This window comes from Aulonocara stuartgranti (genome assembly GCF_965226115.1).
Source record: "Aulonocara stuartgranti genome assembly, chromosome: 5".
Lineage (NCBI taxonomy): Eukaryota > Metazoa > Chordata > Actinopteri > Cichliformes > Cichlidae > Aulonocara > Aulonocara stuartgranti.
In genome coordinates, this window is record NC_138943.1 from 22,820,436 (window position 1) to 22,839,570 (window position 19,135).

At 40.4% G+C, this 19,135-nt stretch overlaps 1 protein-coding gene across 7 annotated transcripts in view; it reads right to left on the minus strand.

The window, feature by feature from the left end:
- The window catches only part of LOC309706395 (inositol 1,4,5-trisphosphate-gated calcium channel ITPR1), a 73,579-nt gene that overhangs the window by 35,500 nt on the left and 18,944 nt on the right, over positions 1-19,135 (minus strand). For 2 of the 7 annotated variants that reach the window (XM_082532902.1, XM_082532901.1), the window contains exons 9-39: positions 15,307-15,453; positions 15,053-15,148; positions 14,589-14,633; positions 13,389-13,543; positions 12,557-12,656; positions 12,113-12,273; positions 11,878-12,019; positions 11,499-11,657; positions 10,745-10,917; positions 9,459-9,578; positions 8,981-9,175; positions 8,624-8,875; positions 8,383-8,524; positions 8,120-8,273; positions 7,846-8,036; positions 7,606-7,738; positions 7,466-7,520; positions 7,219-7,384; positions 6,753-6,926; positions 6,541-6,615; positions 6,268-6,405; positions 6,036-6,161; positions 5,710-5,910; positions 5,361-5,612; positions 4,780-4,905; positions 4,544-4,672; positions 3,077-3,197; positions 2,779-2,963; positions 2,548-2,696; positions 2,347-2,458; positions 1,609-1,644 (exon numbers count right to left, since the gene is read on the minus strand). In XM_082532902.1, coding sequence (XP_082389028.1) covers positions 1,609-1,644; positions 2,347-2,458; positions 2,548-2,696; positions 2,779-2,963; positions 3,077-3,197; positions 4,544-4,672; positions 4,780-4,905; positions 5,361-5,612; positions 5,710-5,910; positions 6,036-6,161; positions 6,268-6,405; positions 6,541-6,615; positions 6,753-6,926; positions 7,219-7,384; positions 7,466-7,520; positions 7,606-7,738; positions 7,846-8,036; positions 8,120-8,273; positions 8,383-8,524; positions 8,624-8,875; positions 8,981-9,175; positions 9,459-9,578; positions 10,745-10,917; positions 11,499-11,657; positions 11,878-12,019; positions 12,113-12,273; positions 12,557-12,656; positions 13,389-13,543; positions 14,589-14,633; positions 15,053-15,148; positions 15,307-15,453 — 4,410 coding nt within the window. Of the gene's footprint in view, positions 1-1,605; positions 1,645-2,346; positions 2,459-2,547; positions 2,697-2,778; positions 2,964-3,076; positions 3,198-3,486; positions 3,514-4,543; positions 4,673-4,779; positions 4,906-5,360; positions 5,613-5,709; positions 5,911-6,035; positions 6,162-6,267; positions 6,406-6,540; positions 6,616-6,752; positions 6,927-7,218; positions 7,385-7,465; positions 7,521-7,605; positions 7,739-7,845; positions 8,037-8,119; positions 8,274-8,382; positions 8,525-8,623; positions 8,876-8,980; positions 9,176-9,458; positions 9,579-10,744; positions 10,918-11,498; positions 11,658-11,877; positions 12,020-12,112; positions 12,274-12,556; positions 12,657-13,388; positions 13,544-14,588; positions 14,634-15,052; positions 15,149-15,306; positions 15,454-19,135 lie in introns of all 7 variants that reach the window. The other 5 variants (XM_082532904.1, XM_082532903.1, XM_082532898.1 and 2 more) reach the window with 4 other exon arrangements.

Consider the following 19,135-nt stretch of genomic DNA (forward strand, 5'->3'; position numbering starts at 1 on the left):
TAAACTCTGTTTCCTGTTAAACACAAACGCACAAACATGTATCCTTCTTCTATACCATATATAATGCTATTCTGCTTTGCTCAAAGATCAACAGAAGAGACAAGAGCCAGCTACGCACTTTCATATCACACCTACGCAAACATTCACAGCCAACTTCATTACGTTTACACAGAGCGGGTGTGTGTTTGCATCCATGTGAGAAAAGGTGCGAGTGGAAGTGGGGTGGGGGGGGTGGGGGGGGGGGGGGATTTGGAGCAGTTAAGGAATTGTGTCACAATGATTTAATGGGGCCAAAAGGGGGAAAGAGGTGAGAAGAAATATGAAGATCGGCACGGGTTTCCACTTTCCTGCCACTCTTACACAGGAGCAGCTTTTCACGTGTAGACAGCCAGACAGAGATGCAGCACATGAGAGAAACTCATACAGCCCCCACCTCACTTCCCCCCCCACAGGTGTGCACATGCACATGTATGCGTGCGCACACAACTGCTCTGTGGATAAACAGCTCCTCAACACTTTTATTGGCAATTACTGCTGAAGGTCACACATCAGCGGCGGGGCTGAGTTCCAGGAAAAAAAAAAGCCTGGTTCTTATGTAACCTCAGCCCAGAGTTGGCAGGCACCCAGGAATCGTGCAGCTCGCAAGCAAGGAAAACTAGGACACAGCCTCAGTGACTGCCTCAGCCCTTCACAGCCCAACACGTTCATTAATAGGCGCATATACAGAGCACGCACACAGTCAGAGCGCCCCCTATTGGAGCAGGAGATACTGGGGAGACACCCAGCCCCCCTTCCCAAAGGAATATAAAAATATAAAAAGGAAAGGGCAATGAATAATCTTCATGAGAACAGAGTGAGAGGAAATTAAGCAATGGGAAATCTCATGGTTTTAATAGATTAATCTTTATATTATCATCAGCTTTTTAGTGTTTGGGGTTTTTTGTGTGATGTTTGTCATATGGTCATTGCATTCTGCACTCTCATGTCTATTCAGTTTTTTTGTCAGTCTCTTATCGGTATTTCTGTTGCATCAGTCCGTTAATCTTAAAGATGATTTCAGTTTCTGTAAAATTGTGTTATTTCTATAGTCTTCCCTTGTAGCTAATCTATATCAAAATATAACTTCTTGACCCCGCTTTTCACAGGGCTGCAGTTTATTACATAAAAAGATAACTCCCTTAACTGGACCTGAATACAGTAAATGTGTGCAAAAATGACTTTCAACCAACACTTTGGCAAAAAGTCATGTACAGTGCAAGGACACTGAGTGGATACAAATATAGCACTGGCACATAGCCCAACCAGTAAGTGACTACCTTGGAAAATGGAAGCTCAGTTGAGCAACCTGCAGTCAGCAACAGAACACATCTCCCAGCCTCTCTTTTTTCTCACGTTTTCAGTTCTACACACCGTTTTCTAGCAGACAATGCAGCAGGTGTTTAAGACAGAATTGGTCTATGACTGTTTGTTACCAGCTGTGCCCAAACCCCCACACAGCCAAAGCAGCTGCTACAGTAGGCTAATGTTAAAGTACAGCTAATATAGTTTCACAGATGTAACAGATGCTCTGGGAAACAAGGGCATGAATGGAAGATAAAGAGAAACAACCTTAGGCATATCCATCTCATCATCAAAGGCCCTGAGCTGAAAGAGAACAGAGGGTTTCAGGGGTTAGATAACAATGCAGGAAGCAGGAAGTTAAGGCAGAGGTCAATGATAAAGCATGTCATGTTAGTTAAGTGAGTTAACACTGCTGAAAAAAAAAATCGAATTCAGGAGCACAGATACAGTGCCATATCCATGTGCAGTATTTTTGCATGGATATTAGGAAAAGTGAGTATAATTAGTACAGTCTCACACAGCAGTGACCACCCCTGTTTAACTGAAAACCAAGGACAAGCCAAATCCCTTCAAAAAACTGGTTGGGGTACGTGTGATGCAGTATGTGTGTATATAGTGTAAACTCTATATAACTACACAAAAGATTTGATGAAATCATTTTCATATATAAAATCATAGTAAACATTGTATCAGATTGCTGTTTTTGTGTGAGGACTTGCCTTTTGAAAATGCATCATTTTAGGAGTTTTGTGCTTTACTTTTAGTTAAAACGAATGAAACTTAGTTGCTGAAAAGTTTCTTTTTTTTTTTTTCTTTTTTTTTTTAAACCCGGCACTTTAAAAGACATAAAAAATAGCAAGAAACTATCAACATCTTTTATTCTAAACCTGCGTTGATACAATAAAGTATATACAATGTAAAAAATGTACAGTCATACCGCCTACAGTGAAGTGAATCATCTCCCCATAGAAATACAATATGCCTGTGCTTTGCAGCATCTCCTACCTTCTCTCCATAACCTCTGTCCTTAGTCATCATCTCCCGAAGCGTTTGCAAAACTTTAATGCACAGTCTCTCCTCATTTTCCTCCAGCAGCTGCTTGGTATGTTTGATCAGCCTGCAAATGAACATTAGAGCTTTAGTCTCAATCCTAATGAGGGCCTTTACACTTTAATTGTAAATTTCATCGATCGCAGCATTCCTTACTTGCATATAAATCCTCCGCTCTCGCACTTCTTGCGCGAGTCTGTGTTCTCAGGGAAGAGCAGCTCAGGCCGATGCAGCACATCCACCAGAACGGACAACTCAGCCTGGACCAGCGGACGAAGACGGTCTTCGAGAGCGGACACGATGTCCTATATTACAGATAAAGCAACACCCTGAAGGTTTTTGTGCAATAAAGAGACATAAAGCAGCGCAAACTCAAACAAACCTAACCTGCAGCCTCTCTATGATATTCCTGTAATCCCTTGACGCGGTCACTATAGAGTCTCTGCGTGCAGCGTTGCGAGCAGTAAGTCTCCAGCTCATGGCTGTCTTCTGAACGATGTTATTGGATTTCACAAACAGGTTGTTCACCTGGTTGTCCAGGTCCACAGGTATGGCTATTGCTCTGCCTTTGGCTGGTGGATTCAGAAAGACATACAACATTAGTGTCAAATCGCTTTAGGATTAATATAAACTGTTAAACCTTTTGAATATGATGGACTGATTTTGAGAAAGACCTTGGTCTTACCAACATCAGAGAGCACTTTGATACAGCTCTCAACATGACCCTTCTGCACTGGCATCAACCAGTTGCAGTGATAGGCCCTGAAGACAGCCTGCAGCAGCTGCACAAAAACTGGTTGCCTGGTCTGGGTAAAAAAATAAGAAGAATAAGAGAAAAACAAGTGAAACTGTAGTTTATTCTTGATTGAAGTTTTCTGATAGATGTGTCTCACACGCACACACAGTGCTGTACCTGAGCTGCTGTGATATTACTGTGCTAATCCCCGCATGCTATTGTGGTCAGTTGCTACTGCTAACCCATCAAGCAGACCTTTGCCCAAAACGCACCTGTGAAAATCTTTCATATTGTTTAAAAAAAGAAAGAAATCTTAGCACCCAGATCTTCTGTGCCCTTATTTAAATTGTAACCGATACCTGAAATATTTTCCCCAAAAGAGAAGCCTGAAGAGCACAGAAAACATACAGCAGGTGACAAATTAAATAGCAAACCAAGATATAGTAAGGGGTTAGGCCAACATTGTGCCACAAGAGCAGCTTAAATGTGCCTTTGTTAGCTCTCTGAAACACTACTCGAGCAATGAATGCTATTCTTTGAAGTTATTTCATTAGATTTAATGATGGCAGTGGAAAGCATTATCTAGTCCGATGGTCCAAAATCTCACAGATGTTCAGTCGGGTAGGCGGTGAAACCATAGCTTATGATTCATATCATTTTTGTGCTCATCAACCATTTAATGATCCCCGTCGATGAAGGTGCTGTCATGCGGAAATCAACTACACCCAGATGTTTCATCACTGGATAAGGGTGATTACTCAGATAAACACTGTATCGAGGGTTTTTTTGTTTTTTTTACCTTTAATAAACTTTTTCTATAAACAGTTTTTAAACCCTATGAAGGAAAAGAACAAAAAATGATTCATTAACCAAAATTATTGTAAATAACTACTGGCCATGTCTGATCTTGCAATACCCGATTACCTCTACCAGAAGTTGACTAACATGCTGAAAACAGAAGTGGGAAGAGAGAGGAAACATGGTGCCAACAACCCAACCTAACCACTCCAAATAATGTTACTCAGCAGACACAGTTCTCGGGAACTCTGAGGAAACGCTGAGTTTACCACTTACGGAAGCAGAGTCTTGGCATTTTCCCATAATTCTGCTTTTGCAAGAGAGACTCGGGCTATTGGTATAAAATTACATGAAGCAACAGTCATACAGTATATTTTATACTTATATTTGTTCTGATGGCCACATAAGGACAAACTGTTTGCTATTAGGCTTAAAGTTAGCAGGTAATAACTAGTTCCTAAAAGATAGTCTAGGCAGTTAGATTTACATGAACTCTACACGTTACTGTTATTTTCAAAATGTTGAAGTATACCAGGGCTGATATTGACATTAGCATATTTATAGCTACTGTAAAAGCTTTTTTTTTTTTAACCCCTTTGCATTATTGTAACAGGTTACCTGCAGGCTGGTGCTCTGGTCAGAAAAAGGTGAGCTGAAGAAGGTGGTCACAATGCCCATGACTGTCTCTGTCACATAGCGTTCAAGAATAGTGTCTGCATGCTTACGGTCACTTGTGTTGTTGCACACCTAAACAACAGAAATAACACATTTTGTCTTTTAGCTTGTTTGTTGTTTTCTTTTTTCCTTTAATATAGCTTTTATGTCATTATTGAAATAAATATGGGGTTTCTTACTCTGCAAATGTCAACTAGAAAGTTCTCAAAGAGTTTCCACATGTGGTTGGAGGTGTAGATCTCCTTCATTTCAACCTCAGTGTCCACATAGCAGTGGTTGAGAAAGTTGATATAAGCAATCTTCACCTGAAAGGTTAAGATTAAAGTTCATGTAAAAAAGATGGCGCTAATCTAATAAAACAACAGCAATACCTGTAGAATTTGTAACTTTAGATACACCACAATAAGCTCTAGACTCCTAGTTAAGGATTTAATAGTACCACATTATGGACAAAATTCATAATGTGGCACTATTTGATACATTTGTCACTAAAGCTAACTATGTGACATTTTTAAAGCTTGACATGCAGCAAAAACAATGAATAACTGTATTGCATTAGCAATCTGTAAGACCTGCAATCCACACGAAATCAAATGTATTTTAGATAATCAGCCTCTATAGCATACCTATTGCAAGCAGTAACACTTATCTTTAGATATGGCTCCCTATCTTTATTTCTTCAATTTTTCCAGTGCATTAAAATCACAAACTGTGCAGCTTATTGTTTCTCATAACTCTCAAACATTCCAGCTTATCTCACCTCAGGGATACAGTCTTCATGGGTCACCACCCGCACTATGTCATCCAGTGGCAAGAGCGAATTACACTTTATCTCTGTGTAGACGTTCTTGCCCTCAGTGCACACAGCCAAGAGCTCCACTAGGTGTATGTGGTACATTAGAGGACTGTTCTCATCCATGCGATCCCTCTCTGATCGCATCATCTGGACCAGAGTCTGGAAGGAGGCACGGTCATTATAGAAGACCAGGACATCTTCACCAGCATTCACCAGCTGGAGGAAGAAACGGATACATATTAGAACATAAGGAAACTGTGGCATAAGTGAAACACAGTGGGGGGGAAAAAACTGTGTAGAATTGATTTAGCACCTCTGCCATGACAATGTCTTGGCACTTTTTGATGAACTTGTTCTCTGCCTTGACAATAGTCTGTAAGAATTTCAGGTATTGGACGTTGCGGCCATGTGTTTCAATGCAGTGGACAAAGTGCTGAACCACACGCTCATTTATTTCACTGCATAGCTGGAAGTTGTTCATGAAGATATGCTGCATGGTGATGGCCTCCAAGATCTGAACACAAGAAAACAAAGACAAGAGAAGCCAGTTTTCCAAGATGTTGTTGTTGTGCAAAATCAAAATCTGTGCTTTTGTATCATTAACACTGCAAGCGTCAATCAGTGCACAAGACAGCTCACCCCTGGGTTGAGGAAAAGATTGATGTGCTTGTGTAGCAGCGCCTGGTTCTGCTGATTTCCTGCACAGAAATTCTGTAGAAACTGATGGGCTAGCTTCATAATATCCTGCATGCGTAAGTCTTCTCCCTGGAGTGGAAAAGGGCTAACGTGAAGGTTTGCCCGCTCGTACACACAAAAGAATGTGCTACTAAAAATAAAAACAAAAAATAAACCCATTGAGAACCATTGACACCTTCTCATAAGGGATCTGTAAGAGCTCAAGAACCACAGCATGAGCCCCCATGTTCCTCAGCAGCCTCTGTTGCTGCTTCTTGCTTTTTCTACCTGACAGACCTTCTTGGACACACAACCTGCTGAGACGCAGCAGGATCTGTGAGGGAGAGTTGAGAAAAAGCAAAAACATGAGGAAAATATATGTAGAAAAACTCTAGTGCTGCGCAACAACATTTGCAAAATATTCAGATATGTTAAAACAATCTTTTAACAAGGTTAGAAAACTTGTTACCTCCTTCACCACCCTGTAGTTGTAACTGCTTGTGCTTTCTGCTTTCTTTGGTTTGTCTATGCCCCCTGAGTCACCCTGTGAACGACATAACAGCGTGTTATAGCCTTACTGTGGTAAAAAAACAACAACAAAAAAAACAAAAGGAATACTTTTTGGTGGATGGCTTTTCAGGGTTATGAGATTGGCTCTGTTCAGGAAATAACACCCTGCACCTTTTTATGTTCTGGCTCAGCGGCGAGCACGTCCACTACATCCATGCCCTCGTCTGGCCCCAGCCTCTTATACACCCAGAGCTCAGACTTCTCGACGATGGAGCGCAGCTGGTCCAGGTCCGACTTTATTTGCTTGTAATTTTCCACATCTTGGCTGGTGACGAGCAACTGGACCTGTAAATACAAAAATTTGCTGGAAGATTAGGCAAACTGCAGAGCAAAAAGCTATACAGGATCCACAAAATGTTACTGTGAAAACCTGAATATGCATTTTGTGTCACTGAGGTTTAGGAAGATCCTCCAAAGAATAATTCTTAATATTTCAATGTTTTTCATCCATTTTAGAGCAATACAAGTATTTGCAAATCATAATATACTTAAGCAAATGTCAAAAACACAAACAAGTGTACGGGTTATTGATTTCCTTGCTTTAGTTTTAAGTTGAGGGGAGTCACTGTGAGGATACCTGCTTAAATGCCTGCAAGACCTCCTGCCTTTGGCTGAAGTGCCTGAACAGCAGATGCAGGGCTCGAGACACCAGAGGAGGATAGTCGTGCATGGTTAAATGGAGCAAGACCCTCAAAAAGGTTCGGCCACCCTGATCATCCAGGTCCAGAGGGGTGTTCTCTTCACTAGACATAAACAGAACATATACTCAGAAACACTTCTCTATTTCATATTTTCGACTCTTTCGATACTCAATGTGTGTTTACCTTCCACCAAATATCCCCTCTGCCTGCTCTTCTATGTGCTCAAAATCCAGAGCCCCTGGAATCACAGAAAATCTCTCTAACTAACAAAGTCCATAACTTGTTCACACATTTGTGTATGATGTAGCTATGTTATTCTAAACCTGGCATGTTGTTTGGTCCTTCGACTGCTCCAGCTAAAGATATGTCATTTTGGGAATTACTCTCATCAAACTCCCTCTTAAAGATCGATAGCAGACAGGAGATCCTGTAGTCCAGGCGAACATTCAGGATGAACTGCAGTGAAGAAAAAAACAAAAACAAATGACATACATATATAATGTGCTGTATTTATTAAGGTTATATTGAAGTATAACAACATTAGAACATTGTATGTCTTCCACCTGCAGGATCTCGATGATCTTGAGCTTGGTGTCCATGACCAATATGTCCTGTTTCTCTGGTTCAGTCTGGGTCTTGACTGCGTCACCATTGGGGGCCCTGGTTGAAGATGGGGGAAGGAAACCCCCCCCTCTGAGCACTACTTGGGACATCAGCTCACCAACGCCATGAATTGACCTCATCACATTACTGCCTGGAAGCATTGACACGCACGCAAAACACACAAATGAACTTCATATCCATGGGATTCCAGTCCTCATCTTGCCATCCCCTTACCTTTACTGTCATCTCCTTTGTCCAGCTTGTTGAAAGCAAAAATGGTACTGACATGGACACAGTCTAGAATAGCCAGGAGGATCTTGGTTAGTCTCAATAAGTCACTGAAGGTGTAGAAGCCAAAATAAATCAGGTTCCTGGCCAGATTCACCACCTAAACATGGAAAATAGATGCTTTCAGCGAGTTTGCTGATTTGATTTTTGGAGCATGACTACTATGACATGAGTGTAATTGTAGTATATCAAGAAAGCACCAGGGTGACCTCAAAGGTGAGTTTGTTCTTCTCTTTATCTGCAAAAGGGAAGCTCTGAGACACCACATCTCTCAGGTAGTTTTCAACAAATTCCATCGTTTGTGAGAATCGCTCCTTAATTTCATCTTTAGATGTTCCATCATTGTCATAGCTACAAGTAAACCATATGTAAACAACAAGTTACGAAACTGCAAACGCATACATGAGAAATGCTTTACAATATGATTATATAGTTTGCCTACTCCCTCACTCGTCAATAGCAATCTCTGAAGGGATCTCAGACCACAGTCGTGCATATTTGACTGGTGTAACCTGCTCCTGAGGGTCACGATCCACATGCATGTGCAGCATCATTCGACAGAAAGAGGCTCGTAGGTCATACGGCAGGTCTTCATCTGACATACACCGCAAGATCAGGTCCACATCCAGCTGGCCAGAGATCTTGTTGATTGCCAGATACTGACGGTCCAAACACATTCTGGCAAACAGGTTTAGCTGGTACCTGTAAGGTGTCCACACAGGTAAGTCAGGCTCTCCTTTTGTAAATTTGCCATCACAGGATACACCTTTTCCATCTTCAAGGAGCCGGCTGAGGTGCGGTATTTACCTGTAGTAACTGATCACCTCCTGGTCATCCTTCTGACCCTCCTTGGCATCCTGAGCAAGCTCCCGGATGCTTTTACTGCGGATCTCTTTAGTGTTGTCTTTCCAGAACAACCACACTTCCTCCTCGTCTTCCTCTGATTCCACAGAGTTCTCCCCGAGTGATGCTCCTTCAATCTCAAATCTCGAAAGAACCAGTCTACAGAAAAAAAAGAAATCATCAAGAAAAAACTTAATAAAAACAGACATTATTTACTTTGCTAGTGTAATCGTGTGGGCAGAAGAAAGCCTTTGTATCAAAAATGTTTTATTTATTCCAAAACTGCGACAAATAACCTTTGTATTTTTAATCACAGTACTGGATAAAATGCCTTTTCTAGACACCAATTAATGGGCAACTGTCAAAGTGAAACCTCAGTACATTCACAGTGACATCAAACAGAGGGAACAGGGAGGAGGTCAAGAGAGTGATGAGGACTCACTTCGTTTCTATGAGGATGTCTGCGTTAGCTGGATCCAGCACTGCATTACAGATGAGCTCCTGTGTCACAGGGATGGACTTATTCATTGACACACACAAGTCTGAAAGGTAGTCCAAGAACCTGAACAAACAAAAGTATAACATTTAATCCCAAGTCTTCTTTTAAAAACCTCCACGATCTCTCAAAGCACGAGAGGTGATGAGTCTTTGAAGCGAGGCTTCAGCTTTTCTGATGTCACAAAGAGTTACAGTGGGGGAAATAATTATTTGATCCCCTTTCCAATTTATCAGTTTTGCTCACTTACAAAGAAAAGATCAGTGTCTATTTTTTTGCTGGTTTCATTTTAAAGCGGAGAGATCAACCAAAAATCCAGAAAAAGAAACACATGTGGCACACAGATATCGCCCATAGGACATCTAAATGATTCAGAGAAGGCTTGGAAGAACGTACTGTGGTCTGATGAAACCAAAATCGAACCCTTTGGCATCACCTTGACCTGTTCAAGCGTGGAGGTGGAAACATTATGATTGGGGCTGTTTTTCTGCTAAAGGCACAGGATGATTATAACGCATTAAGCGGCCAATGGATGGATCATACGATCTTTGATGAGAAAATCCCTCCCTGGCTGACAGCATACTGAAGATGGGTCTTGGATGGGTGTTCCAGCATGTATGGGACCCAAAACATACCAGCAAGGCAACAAAGGAATGTCTAAAGAAGACGCACATTAAAGTCATGCAGTGACCTAGCCTGTCTCCAGACTCAAGGGAGCTCAAGTCTTGAGTTGTCAGGTGGATGCCAAGAAACCTAGAGGATTGAGAGATTTTCTGTAAAGAGGAGTGGGACTGCACACATCTTCCCCCGAGATGTGTGCAAACCTGGTGACCAACTAAAAAAACGTCTCACCTCTGTCCTTGCCAAAAAGAGTGTACCCACCAAGCACTAAGTCATATTTTGCTTGGGGCTAAAATAGTTATTGCACTCAGTGACATGCAAGTCAATGCATAATGTTTATGTAATGTGTTTTTTCTGGATTTGTGGTTCATATTCTTTCTATCGCCATTCAAATGAAACTACCATAAAAATGAGAGACTGTTCCTTTCCTTGTAACTGAGCAAACAAATAATAATTTCGTCCACTGAATGACAAAATGTTGCAACGGATGTTTATTTGATCACCAGAATGTTCTTAAGTACAATACAGACATAGAGTTATGGTAACACATAACTAAGTAATGGTTTAAATTCAATTTAATTTTAATTGGATGCAGACACACACACACAAACCTGGGCTCACGGTTCTTGCGCACCAGGCTAACAAACGTGTCGATCTCTGCAGCGGTAATATGTTTCTCCAGGAGCTTGCGGTTGTTATGGAGCAGAGCTGTGATTGTGTCCTCTGCCAGGACATCATAACCAATCTGTTTCTGCATGAAGCGAAACTGTTTGGCTATATACTCCTGCAAGGGAGGCAGACGCTCTCAACAAAAAGCAACAAAAGACAGCTTAAGCACATTTTAAAGAATGTCATTCATTACTTGGCCTGTCTCTCTTTAAGCTCTTTCTAAAAAGCATAACCTTAAGTCGAAGCCATCATTGACTCATTTTGCCCCGTCTTTATCAGTGTGCAAAAAGAACAGCATGTCCACAATGTCCTCTTCATTTAACCTAATGAAATGACTCCTCTAACTATTACACTGTAACCAAAGAAATGGACTGTTCCTAGAAAAGCCAAATGGTAACTTTACTTTACAAGAATTCTTTATAGAATGAGCTCATATCACACTGGCTTTGTGTGTTTGTGCCAACAGAAATTGATAAAGAGACCTGGCAGATGAACCAGCGCATACTTCAGAGTACTTTCAGTTACACATCTTGGATTCGGAATATTTTTTGCTTCAGTTATCAAATCAGTGTTATCACAGAACAATGGCTTATTTTACTAAGCGGAAATACACCTTTACAGAAACCACAGCGAGACCTGTACCAAACGTCAGATGGGAACTGCACTTATGAAGACTTCAGGCCAGACAAAAAGTACCTGGTTCTTGCGGTAGTCCTGCTGCGAGTGACGTAAAACTCTGTAACATAGGCGGCAGATGTGTCTGAAAGGGGCATGACGCTGGTCAGCCAACTCCTCCAGCCGCAGCATGGGCCCATCGCCGCTATCTGTAAAAGGAGCCTGCAGGAGCTTGAAGATCTGAATTTAAGAGAAATGTTAAGACAGTTGTAACAATGACATTATACATAACTATATACAACTATGCAATACTGCTAAAGCAAATGTGGCAAAGATGCCACATGTCATGAGAAGATAGAGGGACTTCAGTAAGTCAGTAGGACTCAAGAAGTTCACACAAAATGGAAAATTTAACCTTGAGTGTCTAGAAAATGTTATATTTACGGTATTAAGACATCACCTGTTTGAGAATATTCTGTTCTCTCATTAACTTCTGTCGTTCTCTGTTGGGTTTGTTAACCATGATCTCCAGAACGTCCTGTCCATTGTTGGGAATGTCCACCACAAAGAACACCAAATCCTCCAGAAGCTTGGTAACGGCTCTGATTTTATATGCAGGAATAACAGTAAGATCGTGCTTATAGTTAGAACTTAACAGTGTTTACTGTTTAACTGTCCCACTATGCATTTTATACCTCCTCTCATTCTGGGTGATTGTGCCTTTTTCCAGCTTCCCAGCAATAGAAGCCAGCACTTTACTGGCATCGTTGGCAAAGTCAAGGTCTCTCACTTCAGCTGGGGAGACGGGCACAATGGCAAAAGCCTCTTTGTCTTCTTTGAGTGCAGAAGTTCCAATCTTGAAAAAAACAAAACAAAACAAGAATTGGTCTGTGAAACACTTGTTAAAGCTCTTTGCCAAGAACCCATAATCAAAACTGCAAAAGAGCATTTTTTGTGAAAAAGAAAGAGAGCTACCCGCACTTAATATATAACAAATTTACTGCACAGCAGGTGCAGGAGGAAGAGGGAACCAATGTGATTTAGATTTGACTGATCCAAATCTCCAGCATAGTTATAGCTCAGCATCCTGCACAATTTGCTACATATTTAGACATTATTGTAAATTAAGTGTCACTCACACGCAGCATGACAGGCTTTTCCTCCTCCTTGTCGATTGGTTGGTTGGTGCTGTGAACCCACGTGTTGGTGCACAAGTGTCTGAGGCGTACATACGAGTTTCTGAAAAGACATTTTATTGTTATGTTTTGTTCTTGTTTATATCTGCAAATTGTTTGTGCATCATAAGTGCAAAGGCTACATAACTCATGAAAAAGGTGATGTTTCCATTTTTTTTAAAAATGCTCTTTTTTAAGAAAAATCATGCATTTGAAGCAGAACCTTTGATCACCTTACAAAAGTTCACAAATATACATATGATCTGGGGCCTACATGGTCAGTCGACCACTTCCCATAAATGTGGCTAGGCAACAGCTTTCACTTCCTCGAGCTATTCTAGCGAAATTCGGTGCATTTCTTCTGCGACACTGCGAGTCTGCGTCATATTTTCTGACTCCTCGCCAAACTTACACAGACACACGTTCACATAAGAACAGAATAATTGTCTCCTTTACACACTTTATTATATGCTCTATCTCAACATCCTTATCTGCATTGCCATCATAAAGAACAACTACACCTGCGTAACTTCCAACATCCACTTTATCGTGAATAATCATCAGTTAGAGACTCTCTTACAACAATTATTATCACACACACTTGCCATGCTTGTTTTGCAAACATATTACAACAGTGGTAATATACTGTGGAAGTCCCCTGCTTGTAATGTGTCTGCTGTCTGGGTTTCCGTGGAAAAAGTGACAGGGCAGGAACCAGGCAATGAATTTCTCTGTATCGCAATAACACAATAATCAGGGTGGGTCTGAAATGCTTCATCTTTTTTATCTTTCATACCTGGGAACTAGTGAGTCTCCCCCCCTTAAAGTGGTAGGGTCGAGCTCAAATATGGAAGAGATGTCATTTCCATCAGGAACAGACACAAGAGTGTACATGACTTTGTCCTGGACATTTCTCAAACGGGCTCTCATAGCTTCTTGCTCTGAGTCAAGCTGGAGGGAAAGGGGGAAAAATAAAGTCTGATTAAAAATAAACAGCAAAATAATTTTAAAAAATGTCAGAGATATGTCAGTGAAAGTGTTAAAACTCAGTGTGGAAAGATTTCTAGGAACTGACGCAAGATACTGCTAATATATTACAGTGACCATAAATATTTCTTCCTTTTTTTCCCCTTGTAAGTTGCATTTCCCTCGTAAAACGTCACAGTCTTAATTCAGTAACTGATAATGGTTCCCACGGAAGGCATAAGACTACCTTAAATAAGTCAAAACTCAATAAACAAAAGATGTTATATGCAAAAAAGACTTAACTATAATGAATTGAAACTAATTTCCTTTTAATCTGAAGAGCAAGGCCGTAAACTGAGGAGGTGACTGGCTAGGATTTGGTTCACTTGTTACAGCTTGGCCAACAGATGTGAACAACTTCGGCCCGGCCTGTGAGATGAGGCCTCCTGCAAGTGCAGTGTATGGCTGAGGCACACTGCTACTGCACGTTTCAGGAACACACATTCACAGTGAAAGGCTGCCATCTGCTGTTCGCTGAAAGTTAAAGCATTCACATCCAGTAAAGCTACACTGAGCCCTCTATTGGTGGAAATGGTAAACAATACAGCTCTGATTATAACACGGGAAAAGAGGCTATGCCTTCTGGTTTTTTATTCATTTTATTTTTAAGTCACAATTTGGGGTTATTGTCTCAAAATTCTGAGTTATTAAGTTGAGATTTTGAGGAAACCCAAATGGATGCCATTATAATTATTATAAACAAGGTTCCATATTAAGAAATGAGTAGGTGAGTTTCACCAACATGGTATCTGTTAAACTAAACTATAAAATACAAATACATATGTGATATGTGAAAATAATTACACATTAGCATATATTTTTAAAAACTGAAGAATTAGATTGGAGATGCTCTTCTACACTACACAAATTCTTTCTGTGGCCATGACATTCACCTACTAAGGCTTATTAAGCACTGGATTCCAATTAAATATTTCTAAATATTATGACTTTTTAAAAAATGTCTACTTACTGAAGAGCGTGAGTCCAGGCACTCCTCTTCATAATCTGGGTTCAGCTGCAAAAAACACAAAAGTGATTCACTACTTCGTAAAATAAATAAATAAATCCAGTCCAAAAAGCATTCGGAAGATTGTAACTTAGGAAAATGAACTGAATGTTGGGTCACTGATATTTTCTTCAGTGTAAATAAAGTCTAATGGAAGTTCTTGGAATAGAAAAGCTGATGAGTAACATGTTATTAATAGGATGTTTAGATCACTTGGCTCCAATTATAACCAAAGAGGGCCTTAAAAATCACAGCTTCACATATCTGAATTAAGAGGTCTGAATCCACAGCAAAAATAAAAATGGGGTCTTTTTTTGCTGCACTCCCCCTCTTCACCTGCTTTCATGAATTTGCCCTGGTAGTTTTTGCGTAATCTTGCTGTTAAAGAGACAGACAGACAAACAAATGGAGGTTGGAGGCGTGCTGACCTCTGCAGCCAGGTAGTGTCCAGTGGCCAAGTGTTTGAACCTAAACAGGCTGTTCCAGTACCCTGCGCCCCCTCGGCACGGATCGTGCTGTACGACCTGATGCAAGAGCACAAAAAGTTGATGATATAAAATAAATAGGAAACAGATCACAGTCTCTATTCAGGTTTTTGTTGCTGCAGTTCAGAAAATCTACACCTGGGATTGCATACAAGTGCACAATAGGAAAAACCAGCTCTAACAATATTCCTGCTCACTTCTATCTCCCATAGGGCTTTGCTGCTGGTTGCCGAGGTAGCTGACTGTCGTCCCGTAGTGCGTAGAAACACATATTGCTTTTTTCTGTGATCGTCACATGTAAGGAATTTCTCTTGCTCTGCATGAAACAGTCGTACCACATCACCCTGGAGAGAAGAAAAATGTAGGTTACTTTTCTCAGGTTAATCTTAAAACCACCAAAACTTGTATGAAATGAGACTAGTTTCAACTAGTTCAGTATATGAGGAATAAGAGAAAAATAATTAAACATTTTCTGGCTGCTGCCAAACATTTCATTTCATGGAGGTCGCATGGCAGACCTAGTTGCCTATGCTGTTTTAGATGTTAAAGCCCCTAATGTAGAGCTGTTTCTGTAAGAGATAATACACATTTGTTAAAATGTTCTGTAAACTGATGATACTCAACTGGGAAAATGTATATATATATATATATATATATATATATAAAAACAAGCAAACAAGCAACCAGCCCACTCAACTCTGGTGAGGGAACCTTATGCAACAGCTTTTAGTTAGAGCACAGTTTCCAAAAAAGTGGACACTGTGAGATGCAATAAGATGCAAATTATTTGAATTCTATAGGAAATGGAAAACAGCACCAAAAAAAAGCAAAGAAGAAATTCCAGATATTCCAGACTCCAGCCACTCTACAGCCCTGAATTGGACAAGCAGATAAAAATGACTGGATAGATGGGCAGACGGATGGAAATTAAATTCCTATATGGAATTTGATGCCAGCAAAATGTTTAAAAAAAAGCTGTGGCGGTCTGCGAGAGGTGTGTTGCATCACCACTTCTTTTAACAATGCTAACACTGTAAGCATCTGGGTAGTATAAATAGGATTTCATAAGCTCCAGTTGTATATATGCAGAATGTGGTTTGATATAATCCTACTAAAACAAGCTTTATAGCTTTACAATAAAATAAAACATCTTTCTGCACTCCGGAACCGGCAGTCTCTGAGCCTGTAGCTTCCATGACTTCCAAAAGACGTTAACATTTCGATTAGTGAGGCCACAGGACATTTTCTGAATTTACCTAAACGTACTGTGAATGGAGAAGACGGCTGAAATTCTGGGTCAAGGTTACCTGTGCTTTTGCCGTTGACAGTAGAATTTTAAATTGCATTTGTGGATCTAGCAACAAATTTGGTTCACCAGCTGTGGTTCTCACTTCCTGTGTCCTTGAGCCGATTTACCGATTTCCACTACTGAATTTGAAGAGCTGTTAACGTAGTGCTGCTGCAGGACTCTTCAGTATTGGTTTCTGGCCACTTTCTTTACATTCATAAATTCTTTAATATCACATCATCACTGTAGATGATTTAAACCCTCAGTTCTTTAGTGAGAAACGTTATTCCATCATAACTGAACCATTTACCCACGCACTCTTTCACAGAGTGGTGAACTCCAACTGAATTACACTGAAATAATCATTTGCTGTGGGAAGCTTTTTTTTTTTTTATGAATAGTTAAATTACTCATTTAATTAGTGTAATTAATTCATTTAGATTTTTTTTTAGCTTCATGATCGCCTCCTCCGCTTGCATAAAAAACTACCAAATAGAAACTGAACACTTGCAATTCAATCAAGCTAATTTATCTGTTTCATTTGTCATTGAGGAAGAAGGGACCTGCTCGTCAGTCTGTGGGAAAGCATATAGAAACATAGCTGTGATTCTTAACGAGTTAATACAATACTTATATTAATCATATCGTGATTGTTTGATTTAAAATCCTCCGTGATGTAATGTGAAACATTACAAAACATTTGTCATTGTCCAAAAACGTATGGACTCGTAGTCTTTGTACTATTTCAGTCAAATATAGACTATGAATGCAACTAACTGAATTCTTGTTATATTGGCATTTTATAGCGTCTGAAAGGTTTTCCATAAAGCCAGACTGAACTGACTTAGATGCTGTTGTATTATTTGGTTTGTTTGTTTCTGTCATTCTATTCATGTTATATTAAAATACAGTTATGTTATAACCAGTGTTGGTCAAGTTACTTGAAAAAAGTAATCAGTAACTAATTACTGATTACTTCCCCCCAAAAGTAATCCCATTACTTTACTGATTACTTATTTTCAAAAGTAATTAATTACTTAGTTACTTGGTTACTTTTTAAAAACATGATTTACAACCTGAATAGGTGATAAAGCGATAGATCTTTCAGCCCAATTCTACTTTTTCTACATAATGCATCATACAAAATGTAATCAAATGGAAAAGTCTCTTTTAAAACTTGTTTTATTAGTTTTAATCTTTTAACTTTATGCATCAAGCAAAAATGTAATTATATGCAACATTCTATGACTGGAAGAAATTTGTTTAATATTTAAACCTATTTTCTGCACATTCCAGCACATACAGTGGGGCAAAAAAGTATTTAGTCAGCCACCGATTGTGCAAGTTCCCCCACTTAAAATGATGACAGAGGTCAGTAATTTGCACCAGAGGTACACTTCAACTGTGAGAGACAGAATGTGAAAGAAAAATCCATGAATTCACATGGTAGGATTTGTAAAGAATTTATTCGTAAATCAGGGTGGAAAATAAGTATTTGGTCAATAACAAAAATACAACTCAATACTTTGTAACATAACCTTTGTTGGCAATAACAGAGGTCAAACGTTTACTATAGGTCTTTACCAGGTTTGCACACACAGTAGCTGGTATTTTGGCCCATTCCTCCATGCAGATCTTCTCGAGAGCAGTGATGTTTTGGGGCTGTCGCCGAGCAACACGGACTTCCAACTCCCGCCACAGATTTTCTATGGGGTTGAGGTCTGGAGACTGGCTAGGCCACTCCAGGACTTTCAAATGCTTCTTACGGAGCCACTCCTTTGTTGCCCGGGCGGTGTGTTTTGGATCATTGTCATGTTGGAAGACCCAGCCTCGTTTCATCTTCAAAGTTCTCACTGATGGAAGGAGGTTTTGGCTCAAAATCTCACGATACATGGCCCCATTCATTCTGTCCTTAACACGGATCAGTCGTCCTGTCCCCTTGGCAGTAAAACAGCCCCATAGCATGATGTTTCCACCCCCATGCTTCACAGTAGGTATGGTGTTCTTGGGATGCAACTCAGTATTCTTCTTCCTCCAAACACGACGAGTTGAGTTTATACCAAAAAGTTCTACTTTGGTTTCATCTGACCACATGACATTCTCCCAATCCTCTGCTGTATCATCCATGTGCTCTCTGGCAAACTTCAGACGGGCCTGGACATGCACTGGCTTCAGCAGCGGAACACGTCTGGCACTGCGGGATTTGATTCCCTGCCGTTGTAGTGTGTTACTGATGGTGACCTTTGTTACTTTGGTCCCAGCTCTCTGCAGGTCATTCACCAGGTCCCCCCGTGTGGTTCTGGGATCTTTGCTCACCGTTCTCATGATCGTTTTGACCCCACTGGATGAGATCTTGCGTGGAGCCCCAGATCGAGGGAGATTATCAGTGGTCTTGTATGTCTTCCATTTTCTGATGATTGCTCCCACAGTTGGTTTTTCACACCAAGCTGCTTGCCTATTGTAGATTCACTCTTCCCAGTCTGGTGCAGGTCTACAATACTTTTCCTGGTGTCCTTTGAAAGCTCTTTGGTCTTGGCCATGGCGGAGTTTGGAGTCTGACTGTTTGAGGCTGTGGACAGGTGTCTTTTATACAGATGATGAGTTCAAACAGGTGCCATTCATACAGGTAACGAGTGGGGGACAGAAAAGCTTCTTGCAGAAGACGTTACAGGTCTGTGAGAGCCAGAGATTTTCCTTGTTTGAGGTGACCAAATACTTATTTTCCACCCTAATTTACG